Raw genomic sequence first — 18493 nt, forward strand, 5'->3', positions numbered from 1 at the left:
CAGACACGTCAAACTTATAACTACCCGTCATTTTTGCGTCGGGAGTTAAAAATAAGTCATCGAGGCTACGCAAGTTCGTAAGACAAAATAAATAATTGGTTAAATTAGCGATTTAAACTGTATTCAAGGCGTGTGATGCTGGTTTAGGTTGGTACGATAATGATAGATCAAGAGCCCAGGCCCGCCAGACCTTCCTCAAATTCTCAAGGATGAAACTTTGGGACAATGTAGAGTTCACATCGGCGTTTAATGTGTGCATATTTTCTAGTTCGGCCCATCGGCCAATTTTTTGCTATCAAGTGATGAAGGTGAAAAAAAAAAGTGCTTTACTTTCCTTAAATTCTCAAGGCTGATTTTTATATATGTGTTAGAGCACGTTGTTAGAAATTGGTTATCATCAATGCCAGACCGTTTCCGCCGGCCATAACTTTTACCAGACGCGACAAAGTTGGCAAAAAACGACTCTAACTTACCTCATTTTCTCAAGCCTGATTTTGATATATGATACGCAGGGACCTATAACTAGACCGTTTGTAAGCAGCCAGACCAATCGGATGGACCCAACCATCCGCCAGACCGACTTAAAGTTTCGATATGAGCATTAGTAGAATTGAAATATTCCGGGTCTATAAAAGCTAAAAACTTGAATTTTTTACATTAAGCTACGTGTACATATATTGTATACTTGACGTAATTAGCGACTTTCAAAAATTTTACTTCTAAGGAAATAAAAAAATGAAAGTTTATATATATGTGGTGCAAGATTAATTTTAAGCTATGAATTTTATTTACACTGCGTAAGTACATGTGTATTTTATTATAAATATAACTTTTACCAGACGCGACAAAGTTGGCAAGAAACGACTCTAACTTACCTCATTTTCTCAAGCCTGATTTTGATATATGATACGCAGGGACCTGTAACTAGACCGTTTGTAAGCAGCCAGACCAATCGGATGGACCCAACCATCCGCCAGACCGACTTAAAGTTTCGATATGAGCATTAGTAGAATTGAAATATTCCGGATCTATAAAAGCTAAAAACTTGAATTTTCTACATTAAGCTACGTGTATATTGTATACTTGACGTAATAAGCGACTTTCAAAAATTTTACTTCTAAGGAAATAAAAAAATTAAAGTTTATATGTGGTGCAAGATTAATTTTAAGCTATGAATTTTATTTACACTGCGTAAGTACATGTGTATCAAATCTGCATATCAAATACACATGTACTTACGCAGTGTAAATAAAATTCATAGCTTAAAATTAATCTTGCACCACATATAAACTTTAATTTTTTTATTTCCTTAGAAGTAAAATTTTTGAAAGTCGCTTATTACGTCAAGTATACAATATACGCGTAGCTTAATGTAGAAAATTCAAGTTTTTAGCTTTTATAGACCCGGAATATTTCAATTCTACTAATGCTCATATCGAAACTTTAAGTCGGTCTGGCGGATGGTTGGGTCCATCCGATTGGTCTGGCTGCTTACAAACGGTCTAGTTACAGGTCCCTGCGTATCATATATCAAAATCAGGCTTGAGAAAATGAGGTAAGTTAGAGTCGTTTTTTGCCAACTTTGTCGCGTCTGGTAAAAGTTATGGCCGGCGGAAACGGTCTGGCATTGATGATAACCAATTTCTAACAACGTGCTCTAACACATATATAAAAATCAGCCTTGAGAATTTAAGGAAAGTAAGCACTTTTTTTTTTCACCTTCATCATTTGATAGCAAAAAATTGGCCGATGGGCCGAACTAGAAAATATGCACACATTAACCGCCGATATGAACTCTACATTGTCCCAAAGTTTCATCCTTGAGAATTTGAGGAAGGTCTGGCGGGCCTGGGCTCTGGGTCTATGAGTATTAAAACATAAGAATGTAAGTATCCTTATATTTTTATAATTAAAAGTAACTCTTTTGTGATTTATTTACATATTTAATTTTTTCAATTTTTTTTTTGCCCCCTTTAAAAATTAAAATCTTAACGATAGCCTAAATACCTACCACATGTCAGTAAGCACTTCACTTCATTATACTTCAGAGTAGCGATTATTTTACAATTTTATTTAAAGGTTGGGTATAAAATATTAATGATCCTTATATTACCTTCAATATTAGGTATGTCACTTGTAGCTTTAAATACACTAACTTGAGCAGCACCCTCGGCAATTTGAGGATTCGGCCCTGTCGACTGTCATTTTGAAGGCCAAAAACATTATTATTTGTTTGTTTAAAATGTTCTTATTGTAACTAATCATTTTTTTAATATTAAAATAATTGTATGTTCTTCTTTAATACTAATGTAATTTTGTTTCCAATCTATATTCTCAATTTTCGTGATAATCTGTAAAAATCGTGAACATGACCCAAAACAGCACCTAGAGTTTTTTTGGATACCATACCGTTTGAAATGTATCTATACGAACTTTTTTTATTGATGTTACTAATAAAGGATAAACCCAGCTTTAATTTAAAGTATGATTATTTTTGATATTCATGTCAGAAATGAACTCACGACTTGTCAAATATTCATGTAAACATGCTCTTATTTTACTGAAAATTTTCATCCCCCACCTTGTGTCAATTATTTACATATCAAAGAAAAACAAATGAAAGTAGTAAAAATTTGAATTATGCAATTTCACTTTAATGAGTACTGCTACATGGACAAGTTAAGAAAAATTAAATCAAGATACAGGAACATATCCATTCTCATTACTTTTTGAACGTCCCTCGTATACAAATCTGTAGCTATTAAATGAAATTAAGGAACTGTAAATGGCAACCGGTTAAGGGTTCGTTAAACGTGAGCCATGTCACAATAACGATATTTGTATATTATGGAACGCGCATAACGAGTGGTGTTGCCAGAACGTAAATCGACAGTCGCCGGCGGCAACGCGCGTAATTGCTTTTGTTGATATATTATCTGTTCATTGTTTATTTAGCGCACCTTTTTGTCTGGTAGCCGCTACCACGCGTCAGTGGTCCGCCTACGACACCCTTTTGTTTTAAACAGGATGTTTGATTGTCGCTAGTTGAAGAAACACTCGGGGCGGCGGCGGCGGCGCGAAAGCATCTGTTCACTCTTCAGTTGTTAACTTTCTTTAATTGCACTACTTTGTCCGCTTGTGTATGTAGCGCCGGCGTGGATCGTATCTCGTTTAATAATGATTTCAACGCATTATCCGAAAGTCCGATATCAGTTTTCGCAGGCAATGGATTTCGCTCTCACGCGATGTCCCTCGCCCACACCGCAGTAGTTGCAAATGCGCGCGCCATGTCGTATGTAAATGCACCATGTCTTCAGCGGGTTTAATTAATCTCTAGACGCATAAATAAACACAAGCCTTAGATCGATTCACAGAATATTAAACAATGGGACTTAAAATCATGACCCCTAGCTTGCTAGTACGTATAGCTACTAATCTGTGCCATTAAATAGTTTGAAAAGTACAACTCGCAAGGCTTTCTTTGTGTTATGATACTCATGGTCTGGTACCCAAAACGTCCGTTTTTTTTTTTTAAATATAACTCAGTTTCATATACTTACTTACTTCTTCCATATACAAATATTAACAATGCTACAATGACGTCCCCACGTCCCCACTTTAGTCCGTGAAAGAACATTGTCCTTAAGGGTCCTAAACCAGGCAGGCAAGCATGCTCATGGTCGCGCGATTAATGATAAAACATCAGGCTGTCCCTATCACACTATTTGTAAGTACGATTGGGACGGCCAATGTTTTATCATTTATCGCGCGACCATGCTTGCCTTGCAAACTTATTATTAATTTTTGCCTAAACTATGGTTATCTTATAGAATGAAATAGATACCATACACTAAAGAAAAACCGATCAAGCCCACTGGTGGCGAAGCCGGGAATCAAAACCGGGTCTCCAGCTATCGCGGCTGACGTGCTTAAATCACTACACCACCCCGATCGCCGTTTATATACATAATATAGTATTACTACTAAAAAAACAATTCCTACTTGTAAACAACAAGTCATAGAATACATTTCAAGACAAGCAGTACCTACTTATGTGTGACATGCTCAGTAGGGTGTTTCATATTTGTATGGAAAAAATAAAATTGTGATATTTTTTCTGACTTCGCTCGGCTTTCGGTTTTAGCTTATCTTAAACGCATATATATCAAATTTCAAGTGACTTGGACGTTGTTTAGAGGTCGCGCTTGATGAACAGTTTGAAAGAAAGTCACTAAAAAGTAATGTTATTCAATTTTATTACCAAATAAAACAATAGAGTAGTTGTAAATTATTTTAAAGTAAAAGTAAACTTATTAAACTTAAAATGCAACAATTCTACCATCCATTCTTGATAAAAGAATGTCATCATCATCATAATTAACTTACAAATGTAAGCCGCAACCTTATCTTCTGTTCGCTTAAGTAGTAGGTAAGTAGTAACGCATTTTATGTGATGTTCGACGCCTTTCGGCAAGAACTGTTTTGCTCTTGATCTTTGACTGGAGCGTTAATTTTTATTATTAAATATATTCTCCTCTTTGCGGCATCATAGACTATTGTCAGACTATCGACCAAGTCTCTGGTGTTAGGGCTACAATAATCGCTAACATCCTGGACATTAAATAGTTCTAAAACAAAAATTAAAAAGGTAAGTATGGTCTATATCCCGGTAAATATACTTAAGTCAAAGAACGATCTTGTTTTCTTCTTTGTCGTTACACTCTTGGCAGAGTGGTAGTCGTCACATCAGGGGTGGTAGCAAGCTTAACAATGCATGGCCACTCCTTACGCATTCGTAGTGGGCCACTGAATGCAGCCTTGACTTGGCCGGTCCATCGCATCTGAATCTTGTCCAGGATACTCTTAGCTTTCTTCTGCAGCACCACATTTCTAGGACATCTATCTTATTTTCCCTTGAAGTCCATGTCTCAGCACCGTAAAGAAGTATGGGAAAATTGGGAGATACTAATGCCCTGACAAGTCGCATTTTAGTGGCATTTGTGATGTTTCTTTTTCTCCATATTTTCCTGAGCCGGTCCATGGCGGACCTGTAGGGAATGCAAACCGGTAAACCGGTTTACCGGTTTCCCGGTAATTTTGCCAAATTTGGCTTCGGTAAATTACCGGTAAATATATTCAAAAACCGGTTTTTTACCGAAATTTAAATTTACTTAAAAATTACTACAAAAAGCACTTCTGTCGCAATTTCTTCGTAAATAAACACTTGTAGATACTTCTGGTAAACACTTTATTTAGCAAGAATTCGTTTTCTCCACGAAAACGTTTATTTTTTGTGTAATTGCTATGCTATATTGTGGTATTGAAAACATGTCTGTTATAGCTTACTCACTGTAATACGTCGACATCAATACGCGCGAGAGAGATGAAGGGTTAATTGTCGTCATAAACGTACCTAAGCATGTCTGCCGACATGTTTCGTGTCATATGGAGACCCATCATCAGGCATGAGTTCTTGCAGCGGCTAGAGTCCGTGCATTGTTGCCTGCATTGTCGATTCCAAGATAAAAAAAAACTGATTTCTATAAAACCAACAAGTGTGGACTGTGGACAATCACTATCCACAGTGGGTTTTATAAACTCCAAATTTACACCATTAATTCACTCATTGTTATATAAATATTTGATTAGCTTTTAAGATAAGACCCCCTCCTCCTCGCATTGGTATCTTCATTGCTGAGGGTCGTGAAGTCCCAATAGAATCAGTTTTATTCTGAATTTCTGTTCCGGTTCTGAAGTTGGGTGTAGAGGGTGAAAGGGATCTCATCTGTCCATCTTGCGACCTCTGGATCGTTAGCCATCAACCTTGCCAGTAATGATTAGTTTCTCAAGGTTGTGACCTTTTGCCCTCCAAAAACTCTAAAATTCTACGTAAACAGATGGTTGATAGCCTGGTGTTGATTTTCAATTCGCGTAAGATAGACACATTTGTACGGAAGGCAATTCAGGGTATTTGCAAAATCTTCATCTGGCACCACATCTCGGAAGCGTCAATGCGGTTGCAGCCTTTTTCAGACTCCAAGTCTCAGCTCCGTAGATGAAAATGGAGAAGTCTAGAGCGTAAACCAATCCGGTTTTGGTTTTTATAGAGACATGCGGTTCTCAGGAACCAAGAATTATGGAGATAATCCTTGTAGCTGTGACTCTTTTGGCCATTCCTATGCGTATTCTGATTTTTTTTCAGAAGAACCGGTATTGTCGATGTTTACGCCGAAGTATATGAAGTCATCTACTGTTACTGGCCTAAGTGCATCTGTGTGTTGTATCTACCTACCACAATCCACCACCATGAGCTTGGTTTTTACTATGGTTAATCTTGAGATGCGTTTCCAGACTGATGCGTTCCATTTTACCAGTGCTGTCAACTATTTCCGCTTCATTGGCGGCCAGAAAATTGGTGTTATCTGCCTATCGAAGATTCGTTATTTTGGTGCGCACCAATGATTCTTCCCTCCCAGCTTCCGCAGGCTCTTCTGATGACATATTCACCGTAGGCAGGTGACGGGTAATTTTATCAACACATTTTACAAAAGTAAAATGGCTCGAAGTTTCTCTGCCAATCCAGTTTCCTTTTTCAACGGAGTTTCAAATGAATGAAAGCTACCAAATGCTTGATGACAAAATGATGCAGTCAAAGGCTTTGCTATAGTCGATGAAGCAGAGGATCATCGAAGTACTGAATTCATAAGCCATCTCTATCAATGGACGTATATTTAGGATCTGTTTGCACCTTTGCCCTTGACGAAACTTGCTTGTTTTTGCGGGATCTGCCAATCCAGGATGTGACATAACCTGCTGTGTAACACAGCACTTTTCTGGTGGGATATAAGAACCAGGGTCCTGTAGTTGTCCTTTACGCAATTACAAATACGTGATACTTATATGAATGATATGTGATGATTTCTAGTGTCTTAGTTGATTTTATCGAAGATGAGTGCTAATTGTAAGATTTAGCATCTAAAATGTATTTATTTTTTGTACCTAAGTACTAAAACTTGCTTTTTTCAAGATTTCATTAATCATATTTGTCTTGTGAAAGTGGTAGTTTAATGAACACTACTAAAAAAACTACTTAATTATCGATTTTGACGGAAAATATTGACTTTTCATGAAATAAAATGAAAACCGGGAAATTACCGGTTTACCGGTTTTGGCGACGCTATGTCGGTAAATTACCGGTTTTGAAAAACGACCGGTAATTGCATTCCCTAAATCACAAAAGTAGAACTTTATAAGGACTTTCTAGGAAAATTGTTTCGAACTTGATAGGTTCAGTAGTTTTTGAGAAAAATACGGAAAACTACGGAACCCTACACTGAGCGTGGCCCGACACGCTCTTGGCCGGTTTTTTAAAAAGAACTTGCTTCAATATAAAAACTACTCATTAAAATCACTTTTAAACCACCTCCTACAAAAAGTTACATAAGTTTTGTTTCTAGCCTCTACTGCGCCCATACTAACTTCTTCAGACAAAAGTTGCCACAGAGCGCGACCTCTAAATATTGTCCGATTTCCCTGATTTTTGGTATATGGGCTCTATATAGGTGTAGAACCAAGAAGAAAAGCGAAGTCAAAGATAAATCAAAATTTTGGAAAAATGAAACACCCTAACATGCTGGCAGCTGGGCAGCACCCTCACCCTCCCTCTAGATAGGTATGATATCCTTCTCCAGATCTTCCAATAATTCTAAACTCAATTTTTTGTTCACGATTTTCCATCGAAGAGTATAAACTATCTTGCGTCAGAATCAGAATCGACAGATGGGCTTCATATTAGAATACCTTAAATACCTATTACTGTGTTGTCATAGGATAAGTTATATAGATACGAGAGTAATTTTAATTTAATTTACAGGATTTGAAACACATACCTTACTTAGGCTGGTCCAGGAAATGCATTACCTAAATGCACTGATAATCTTCGTTTTAAATTTACTATTAGAAGACCTTATTTAAGTCTATCTCCCAGGCAAGTATGGTCGCGCGATAAATCATAAAACATCTGGCCGTTCCTATCGCACTATTTGTAAGTGCGATAGGGACCCCCAGATGTTTTATCATTTATCGCGCGACCATGATTGCATGCCTGGATCCTGGATCTGCTTAAGATGCCCAATATAAGTTTTTCTATCCATTAATTACCGGCCACCCGGTGTAAACTGTTACTCGCAATCCATTACATTCGAGAGTAATGATTAATTTTATATGAAAACGTCTAACCCCATCACTCTAAACATAAACATGTTAATAATTTAACTTTACGATGGCCAGTCCAGGCAGTCGATTAGAAAATGTTATGTAGAATTGCAACCATATCTATTGACATTTATTTACTTATAGGATTTCCTGCTTGATTATTAAAAGTAACTCGTTTATGCCTGAGTGCATTAATTGCACCGGTCATCACCAGAGTGTTGCCTAGAGCAAGAGCCTGAGTGCCTCGAAATTGTTAAAACAAACGCTCGTATAATATGCCAATGAATCTCCGATTGAGGTTGTATCTAAAACAAATAATTTAAATCATGTCGTCGAGTGAATGGTCGGTGTGAATGGATATTAAAATGTGAGGCAGGCGCGGGGAAGACGAGCGCACGCCACGGAAAGCAATCAACGAGTGAGGATTTATGGCGTCGGCGCCCGCGGCGGCCGAGCCCGGCGCGCAGCGCGGGCGCAACGCGGCCTGCGCGGCCCGGTGCGTCCGCGGCTCACGCCCCGCCACGACGAAAGACCGACCCCGAACCTTAAATATTGCAAACTGGAGAAATATGTACATATCTACCTATTCTACTTCAGATAATCAATCTGGATAAGAGGTGAATAACTAACGGAAATTACACAGACCTCCTTCATGAATCATGAATAGTCAACACCTCGAGTATTTATCGGTCATTGCGGTGGTACGCAACATCTTCATTACGGCAGAGTGTTAAAACTTGTTAATCTGTCACTTGGTTAATTATTATGCGAGGGCCACTGTTAATTGAATCAGACGGCGACAAAATGTTAATAAGCAGTGATAGCGGCGCGCTGCGGGCACAGACCCGTGATGCTCTTTCTAAACATATTTTGCATTTCCTAATGCAAAAGTGGCTTTAAGCCTCCGACTCTGATAAGAAACCGATAATAAGAGCTGGCAACCTAATAAATATTCGTAAAACACGCGACTTTGCACTTCATCTAAATATAGTTCAACATAGAGAAAAAACAATTATAGGTAGAATATAAATTGTATTGGTAACATGTAGGTACGTAAATAACTATTATATATCAGTGGTACATAATTCGTGTTTGAAAATGACTTGCAATTTTTAAATGTGAAATTTATACATTTGTAATATTTACCTGACTCTCGTACATATCCACAGCCACTACTGTTCGTATTATCCAATACATTATTATTATACTTATTGAAAGTCAACTCAGTGATATCATGCATATAACTTTCTGTGACCGTACCTCGTAGAATGATTACATCCCTGTTTAACTAGCCCGGTTTATCTCACAGCAGCGTACTTATCAACAGTACTATCAATACCGGTACTCAAAGACCATCAACGCAGTCAAGTACCATTGCGTCAAATTTTAAAACACACCTTCCAAGCATGGCATATAGGAACTGAAATAAACATAAATAAAAGCTCTCCTTCGGTGAAATTTAGTAGGTAGTCGGTAAAACTCGGCAGGGAATGTGATAAGTTAAGTTGATAACAGTTTTTAATATTAATTAAAATTTAAACACCTATCCTTAATTAAATACAAAGGTCTCGGAAATGGAAATCAGGTGAGTTGAGCAGCCAGCAAATGATAAACTCGTTTTATTATGCCAAACATATTTGTTTATTTTATTTTTTGGTACTTGGTATTAGTAGGTTGCGCACCTTCTTCTACATATAGGGGAATAAATAGAGTAGGTAAAAGTAGGGTTGTAAATAGAAAAAAAACCAAATGTTTTTTTTTTCAGAATTATGAAAAAAAACATGAAAAAAAACCGAGCACCTTGGTTTTTTTTCTAAATATGTTTTTTTTTCAGATGAACAAATAATACGACAATAACGGTTTTTCGTGAGTTGTAACGTGTTTCAATAACAATAACGTACATTTTAATTCAGTATACAAACGTTTATTGGGGAATCCCCGATGCGGCGTGTAGCGTGGAGAGGCGGTGGTGTTGACAACAGTAAATAGTGATAACTACAAACTACAGATTTCGTAAATGTTACTTTTATAAGACCAGAAATTAAAGTTATTTGATTAAATTCGTTTAATAGTTAACATTAAGTCTAAAAAACCGTATAAAAGTTTTAACTACTTGCAAATTTTGAGATTTCGTACTTTAGAAAAAAAACATACTCCAGAAAAAAAACTGTTTTTTTTCACGGTTTTTTTTCATGTTTTTTTTCAAGCCAGAAAAAAAACCGTTTTTTTACAACCCTAGGTAAAAGATATATTTTATTTTGCATTTATTGCAGATATTTTATGACAAGGTGAAATTACGACATGTTTTAACTTTTGTTGCAGGATTATTCAAATTTAAATTTAAATTTATGTGTATGATACCTATGCTCATATCAATTGACTTCTATTTGTAATCATCAAATCATACATTTGTAAGTAATTGAAATTTTGAAAAATACGGAAATAGCTCAGGGCCTGCAATTAGTCTAATTATGAAAACATTTTTTTAAAGATAGCTAACACTTAACAATATTTGCAAGACACAAGGTGTTAAATTCAGACTTTACCGTGAACGCACGGCGAGAGGAATCAAACAATTAAATCTCTAATATGGACAGTACAACCTCTAAGATAATAATAACAACTTTTAATTGTAAGAATATTAAAACATCTCACAAGACCGTATTAGACCTGACTGACAGTTCGCATTTGATCCTACTGCAAGAGACCTGGCTTCTGGAGCACGACCTGAACTTTGTACATACAATCAATGCGTCGTTCGGCTGCGTGGCAAAGTCCTCGGTGGACTCATCCGAAGGTATACTACATGGAAGACCACATGGTGGGCTCGCCATCATGTGGAATAAGAAACTGTTTCCGAATGTTGTTCCAATTACGTGTGAGAATAAACGAATACAGGCGGTTTGTGTTTATCTCGAGTCGAGCTCATTTTTGGTGGTTAATGTCTACATGCCCGTTGATAATAGTAAGAATGTAGAAGAATTTACGCAATGCTTAGCTGAGATTAGCGCTATTATCGACGAATCGGATGTTCAAATTGCCTACGTTTTAGGCGATCTGAACGCGCACCCAGGCGCGAGGTTTGGTAAGCAACTGGCCGAATTCTGTAATGACATGCTGTGGGAATGGGCAGATTATAATAAATTAAGTAGCGACTGTGATATGTTTACATTCCAATGTGCGGCTTCCGGCAGCAGGAGATGGTTAGACCACTGCGTGACGACCAGAGCTGCCTGGGACTCAATTGTCGACGCATACGTCACTCATGACGTCACCACGTCTGACCACTACCCGCTTAGTATTGTATGTAATATGTCTGGCGTTACTAGGGGAATGACCACCTCTTGTAGGGCTGATTTATTAAAATATGTAAAATGGGGCGAGAGGACAACTAGTCAAATAAATACTTATGGTGGATTTTGTTACACTAATTTAGACTTATTTTCGAATTTTTTTACATGTCACTGTTTTAATGTTTTAGACTGTGTGCATTTACAAATTCACTATGATTCTATCGATAATTACTACAGGCATATTATTGATGTACTCCAAAATGCTGCTATTGTAAGTTCTGGTACATGTGAACGAAAGCGACATAAGAACGTTCCCGGTTGGAACTATCACGTCAGAGACAGCCACGAGAGTGCTAGGATGTACTTCCGGTGCTGGACGGTTGCTGGAAGGCCCTCTAGCGGCATTGAATTTAATAATATGAAAGAAAGTCGTAACATATTTAAAAACAAACTAAAATGGTGTCAGCGAAATGAAGAGAGTATTAAATTGAATATTTTAGCCATACATAGAAAGAATAAAAACTTTATCAAGTTTTGGAATGCAACCAAGAAACTAAATTACAAACATAGTTTACCTGTATCGGTTGAGGGCTGCCAGGAACCGTCCGGTATCGCCCAGCTGTTCGCGCGGAGATTCCAGGTGAGTCCCCTGGCCGCTGAGAGTGTGCTCGATACTGAAACTAGTCACGACGCTGAGATCATTGAATTTACACGTGAGGACGTCTCAAAAGTCATACTGAGTATGAAACGTGGTAAATCACCGGGACACGATGGGCTCAGTATCGAGCACATACTCTGGGCCAGCGACAAGATCTTTGTACATTTATGCCGATTATTTAATCTATGTATTAAATATTGTTACTTACCAAAGGCTTTGATGCGCACTACTGTTGTACCAATTGTAAAGAACAAAACGGGTGACCTGAGTTCTGCGTCGAATTATCGGCCTATCTCGTTAGGTACTATCCTAGGTAAAATATTAGAGCGCCTCCTTCATCCTGAACTGCTCAAGAACATTGATATTGATGACGCGCAATTTGGTTTCCGGACCGGTCTTTCGACGGATGACGCTATATTTAGCCTCAAAAACACAATCAGCCACTACACGTCTCGCAAAACAACGATCTATGCATGTTTTTTAGACCTCAGCCGCGCATTTGATCTTGTCAATTACGACATCTTGTGGGCGAAGTTACGTGCTTCTCGAGTGCCTAATAGAGTGATTAATTTGCTGAGGTACTGGTACGGAAACCAAATAAACGTTGTGAAATGGGGCGACGCAACCTCTAGCGAATTTAGGCTAGAATGTGGAGTTCGTCAAGGCGGGGTTACGTCTCCGGACCTGTTTAACCTGTATGTGAATGGCCTCATTGAGGAGCTGAGAAGCACCAAGATCGGCTGTCATGTGGGAAATGTTTGCGTGAATAACCTGAGTTATGCGGACGATATGATGCTGCTCAGCCCCTCAATCAAGGGTATGAGGAGGCTTCTTTCGGTCTGTGAGCATTATGCTAATGCACACGGCCTGAAATATAATGTTTCCAAGACCGAGATGATGGTATTCGCGTCGGGTTCTGGACCGGACAACGTACCTCCGGTGTATCTGAACGGAGTGAAGATCAATGTTGTTGAGCGGTTCAAGTATTTAGGACATTTGTTGACGGAACGGCTGCATGACGACGAAGATATCGAACGCGAGCGGAGGGCTCTTGCTGTCAGAGGTAACATGCTCGCTAGACGCTTTTCTAAGTGTAGCAAAGATGTAAAGACCACACTCTTTAAGGCGTACTGCTTAGGTATGTACACCTCCCAGCTGTGGGTAACGTTTACAAAAAAGGCAATGAGCCGAATAAGAGTTCAGTATAATGACGCATTCCGAGCTCTTATGCGGCTGCCCAGATGCTGCAGTGCGTCGAGCATGTTCGCAGACGCGGGAGTTCCCGACTTTTTCGCGATAATTAGAACCCGCGTTGCCTCCTTCTGGAGAAGACTGCGCCACTCTAGCAACAAAATACTTGTGGTTGTCTCTGACGATATAAGAAGTCCGGTGTTTAAACACTGGAATTCCATTCACATGGACCAGAACAAAAAATGACACAGCACTGATCTAGTGCTATATTATTATTAATTTTATTTTTTAAATGAGTGGCACCCCTTTACAGTGTCAAGACACTTAATTTGATTCTTCTATTATATTTAGTTTTAAGCTAGTTGTAACCTATGGGATCATTATGCCTGAAATAAAAGCTTTTTATTTATTTTTTTTTTATTTATAAAACTACATACTTAAATATTTACCTTGAGCGAAATTATATAAACCAAAAAATCAAGCAAATGTAAATGTAAGCCTGTGAAAAAGTATCTATCCTAAAATAAAAGGCTCATTTAGACGGTGCGAGAACTCGTAGGTATACAATACGATTTTAGTTATGTACTCTGATGACTGTTGAGATTACATACAATTTAGCACACCAATCAAATACCAAAATATCCTCGCGCCGTGTAAATGAATCATTCTGCTTGTCTAATGAATTAATAGTTGTACTTGTAGCATGTTTTGAAGTAGCCATGGTCTGTCTGCGTAGGAGCTTCGGCGCGAAGTGCTCCAAATGCTGCCGGGGCATCTCGTCGTCGGACTGGGTGCGCAAGGCGCGCGAGCAGGTGTACCACCTGGCGTGCTTCGCGTGCGACGCGTGCGGCCGCCAGCTCTCCACCGGCGAGCAGTTCGCGCTGCACGAGGACCGCGTGCTCTGCAAGCCGCACTACCTCGAGACGCTCGATGGAGGATCCATCTCCTCGGACGGTGAATACGTGTTACATTTTAATTATATGGCTAGAAGAATTTGCTTAGGTGACCGACCTGTACCCCCAGCCATCACGATATAAAATTATATGAATAATCAATAGGCATATGTAGACTAACATAACCTACAGCGAATACTACTATGTAGCTACATCGTAAAAATAAATATAGGCACAACATTCAAAACTCTGTAAGTAGATAACTACTTAAATGTCCCTTCATAATTGGATTATGCTTTCGTGAAAATTACCAAGAAGGGATGTAGGTATGTTTATTGCAAGGATAACTTATATAGGATTTATAATCTTCATACTAACAATCGTACCTCCATTTTTAGCGCCACCTATTAAATACTATCATAACTACATTGATGATGCCTACAAATTTAAATTATTTATTTTTCAATATGTTTATTGACATAATATCATGATATTAAAATAAAGAAATAAGTATGTCATTTGTTATTATAAAAATAAAAACAAGCAATAATATTTGGGGAAAATATGATTTTGGCTATTTCCAGGCTGCGAAACAGCGCCATTCTAGTTTTAAGCCTAAAATGTCCATACAATTCAATTCAATTCAATTCAAAATATCTTTATTCATGTAGGCCTTATGATCTTAATCTAACCTAATTATCGTCAGATATACATTTCAGGGGTACGCTTTTTTGTATAGGCTTTAAATTGTCAGTCCCGTATTTATATCGTTCTTGGTTTATAGTGTTTTAAGGTTCTAAACATAATCTTATACTTTCCTCTTTAGATGGTTGCGACTCTGAAGGTTATCACAAAAGCAAAGCAAAGCGGGTACGAACAACGTTCACCGAGGAGCAACTGCAGGTTCTCCAGGCGAACTTCCAGCTGGACTCGAACCCCGACGGGCAGGACCTGGAGCGCATCGCGCAGGTGACGGGGCTGAGCAAGCGCGTCACACAAGTCTGGTTCCAGAACAGTCGCGCGCGCCAAAAGAAGCATCAGCACACTGGGAAAGGAAAACAAAACCAGCGTTAGTATCGTATCTCGCCTGACAGTTTAGCGTAGGCAAACTTGTAGCTCGGCGAACTCTCTCGGTTTGTACCGCTTATGAGGCTTAAGCACGTCTTGCGAATTTTATTTGCTGAGCGAAACATTGGCACTGCGACTGGCATACTTTATATATCATGTATAATTTAAAGTGTAATAAAAAGTGTGTGAGTATCGTTCTCAGGTTGGTGTATTTTGTCCGCAGTGATGTCGCGGGACACGGACCCGGTGGGGTTTGGGCGGCCGATCAACCTGCACCTCACCTACTCCTTCCAGAACAAGCCCCCTTTTGTCCCGATAGGTAAAATGTTTAGTGTATTTTATTTAGTGTTAGTTATGTGAGGGGAAAAGTATATTAAATAAGTACCTACTCATTTCGAGAGGATAAAGGCCCATCGATTCTCGATACAGACATATTCTTTTCCCCTCACTAGCTCGGAAACACGTGTTTTGTCCTTCAATACCAGCGGGGAAAAACGCATTTTATCCACTAGTGGGTAAAGTAATTTGACCTTGAATAAAGTCAAATTAACTGCTTTAAAATTGATAAATGTAGGTAAATCTAGTAATAAAGATGATTTACCACCTGTGGAACTACTGGAAGCAGTGATTAACGCATTTTTTGCGTTGTAGTTTCCTCGCTATAGTGAGGGGAAAAGTTTTGTGTTATACTCGGGTGCAAATGTATTTTACTTCTCGTGTGTTAAAAAACTCGCAAGTTTAGGATTCTATTCTCGAACCACTCGCTTCGCTCGTGGTTCAACTATAGAATCTTTTCACTTGCTCGTTTTTCAATTCCACACTCGGCGTTAAAATACAACTTTGCCCCCTTGTATAACAAATAACTATTTCTTTTTTAATTACGTATTTTGAAAGTTAGCAGCATTTCAAATTTTGTATTTTATTAGATTTTCGCTCCTATTTTACAATAACTAAAAATAAAAAAAAATCAAACGTAAGAATTTCAAATACAAATTGTGTATAATAAATCAATATCCAGAGAGAAAATTAGAATAAAGTTTGTATGGAAAGTTTCGGACCCTTTGACATCCATTCTCTTCTTTTGCTAGGATTATTTTCCTTGGATGTAATTAATAGTTCAATATGGGTATATTTTAATTGTGTTGTCGATTTTACTTTTTTTAAATTTTTTGAAATTTTCACACTTTTACTACTCAGAATGACGAGCTCTTTCGATTCTAATAGGAGACAAAAAATGTCCCAATATTTTTTTTTGCTTTCCTCTGATTTACGATCAAACAAGTTCTATGAGAAATTGTAACTCAGTGGAAATAAAAATGTAAGGTACAGCGGGGTAAATCCCGACTGGACAATTGTAACTGTTCCATTTTTTCCATTATTACACTATTAAGTTGAGTTCCACATGTATCCACTGAACACGCGTGCCATATAGAACCAGTGGACATTCTGATTAATAATGCAAAAAGTGTAAAATGTGGAAAAAAATAGATCAGTTGCGTTTGTCCCCCATTCAAAATTGCCTCGCTGTACCTTAGGACATTTTTTCTCATGCGGAATCGAAAGAGCTCATGTTTTCTGAGCAGAAAAAAAAAAATTCCCACATTTGAAAAAAAAAATAACCGACAACAAAATAAAAATCCGCCCATATAAAAAAAACTTAAGTATTCGTTAATAAAGTTTAGTTTTCAAAACCCACATTTTTGGAGTAGCTTCCTTAGCTTGCTGTTATTTAGTGTACTTTCTTACGCTGTTTTTGCAATTTCAGACGGAACTTCTTTTACGGATTCCTCGATGGATGAGCTCTCTGAAGATTCGTCGATCCATTGCATGCAGAGCGAAGTTTAATAAAAGAAATCAAAATGGTCAATAAGGTGAGGTGTGTCATACGGAGAAGTGTGTGGCTTTCATTTTAGGTACCACAAAATGCAATCAGCAAGTAACAAATATGTACATAATTTTTGCAAAACAGCTGAGAAAATGAGGAATAAGGCCAAGCACACATCTCCACATGGCACATTTATAGGTAACAACGAGTTATTTGTTAGGAGTCCGAATTTACAGGTGGTTTCAATGTTGGCTACTTTCGTGGAGGCAGAAAATAGCAACCAATACTAGTTACTTAGAGAATTAATGTACATTAATAGTATTTAAGTGAATGTATAAATATAAGGCCTAATCAAAGTAACTATTTCTAAATTATTGTAAAAAGTTATACTTATTTATTTATTTATTTTTAGTAACTGTGATACTTATGTTTGCTGTCAAAACCTCTATTGTTTGCCTTTGAAATAAATAGCTCCTAGAATAGGACTTATTTTTAAAGTTTAAGTAAATGTAACCTTCAAATAGTTAACATACTATAAATAGTAGTACCTTTTCAATTCTTCAAACTTATGTAAAACATCCAATATTTGTGCCAAACCTATATACCTTCCTAAAGAAATGAAATATTTAATACCTACCTTTCACATTTTATGAAGGGTGTAAGTATGTAGGTACCTACATGCTCATAGACATTTTTATTTCAATTTAATATTTATGATAAGACATAAATCTCAGACCAGGTCGTGATTACAATTAAATGTCTTAAAAAATACATTAAAATGGTTTATAAACATTAAATATTTGTTCAAATTGCATGGACACTGTGACAAGTGTCATCTCAATACAATTTTGCGGCATTTTATGCTTAAGTCTTCTAAATTATATGGAGATATTATCACTTGTCACCGTAGGTACACATGCTAATTGAATAATACTATGAGTTCACTATTTTACACGAAATTAGTACCTAAATGAAACATGACTATCAAATAAACAATATTTTATTTATTACTCATGGGTACAACAACAAGTAATCGTTAATTAAGTCATTACGACATATCACATAAATTCTTATAAAAGTTATAAACTGCATTAAGGCTCAGTAGGTTCATGTCATTATTTAACTCTCACTCAGCGTAGGCGTTATTCCTTCAAACATCAATTTATCCCTCAAAAAAGGTTTCAAGATTTCTAATCTTTGGCAGACGAATTGTGATTTAAAAGATCTAATTAATACGAATTAAAAAAAAACTCAGCGTTATGAACCTACTGCACCTTAAGTAACTGTTTTATAAAACTGGTCTGTAGGTTCTTAGATAAATATACCCTACATATCCTTCAATAGACTTATT

At 37.4% G+C, this 18493-nt stretch overlaps 1 protein-coding gene across 1 annotated transcript in view; it reads left to right on the top strand.

The window, feature by feature from the left end:
- LOC125240607 (LIM/homeobox protein Awh) overlaps positions 1–18290 on the top strand; it is a 62239-nt gene extending 43949 nt beyond the window's left edge. The window contains exons 3-6 of the mRNA XM_048148567.1: positions 14093–14310; positions 15076–15318; positions 15541–15636; positions 17083–18290. Coding sequence (XP_048004524.1) covers positions 14093–14310; positions 15076–15318; positions 15541–15636; positions 17083–17162 — 637 coding nt within the window. The 3' untranslated portion in view covers positions 17163–18290. The remainder of the gene's footprint in view (positions 1–14092; positions 14311–15075; positions 15319–15540; positions 15637–17082) is intronic.
- Positions 18291–18493: the final 203 nt, after the last annotated feature.

This window comes from Leguminivora glycinivorella, chromosome Z, assembly GCF_023078275.1.
Source record: "Leguminivora glycinivorella isolate SPB_JAAS2020 chromosome Z, LegGlyc_1.1, whole genome shotgun sequence".
Taxonomy (NCBI): Eukaryota; Metazoa; Arthropoda; class Insecta; order Lepidoptera; family Tortricidae; genus Leguminivora; species Leguminivora glycinivorella.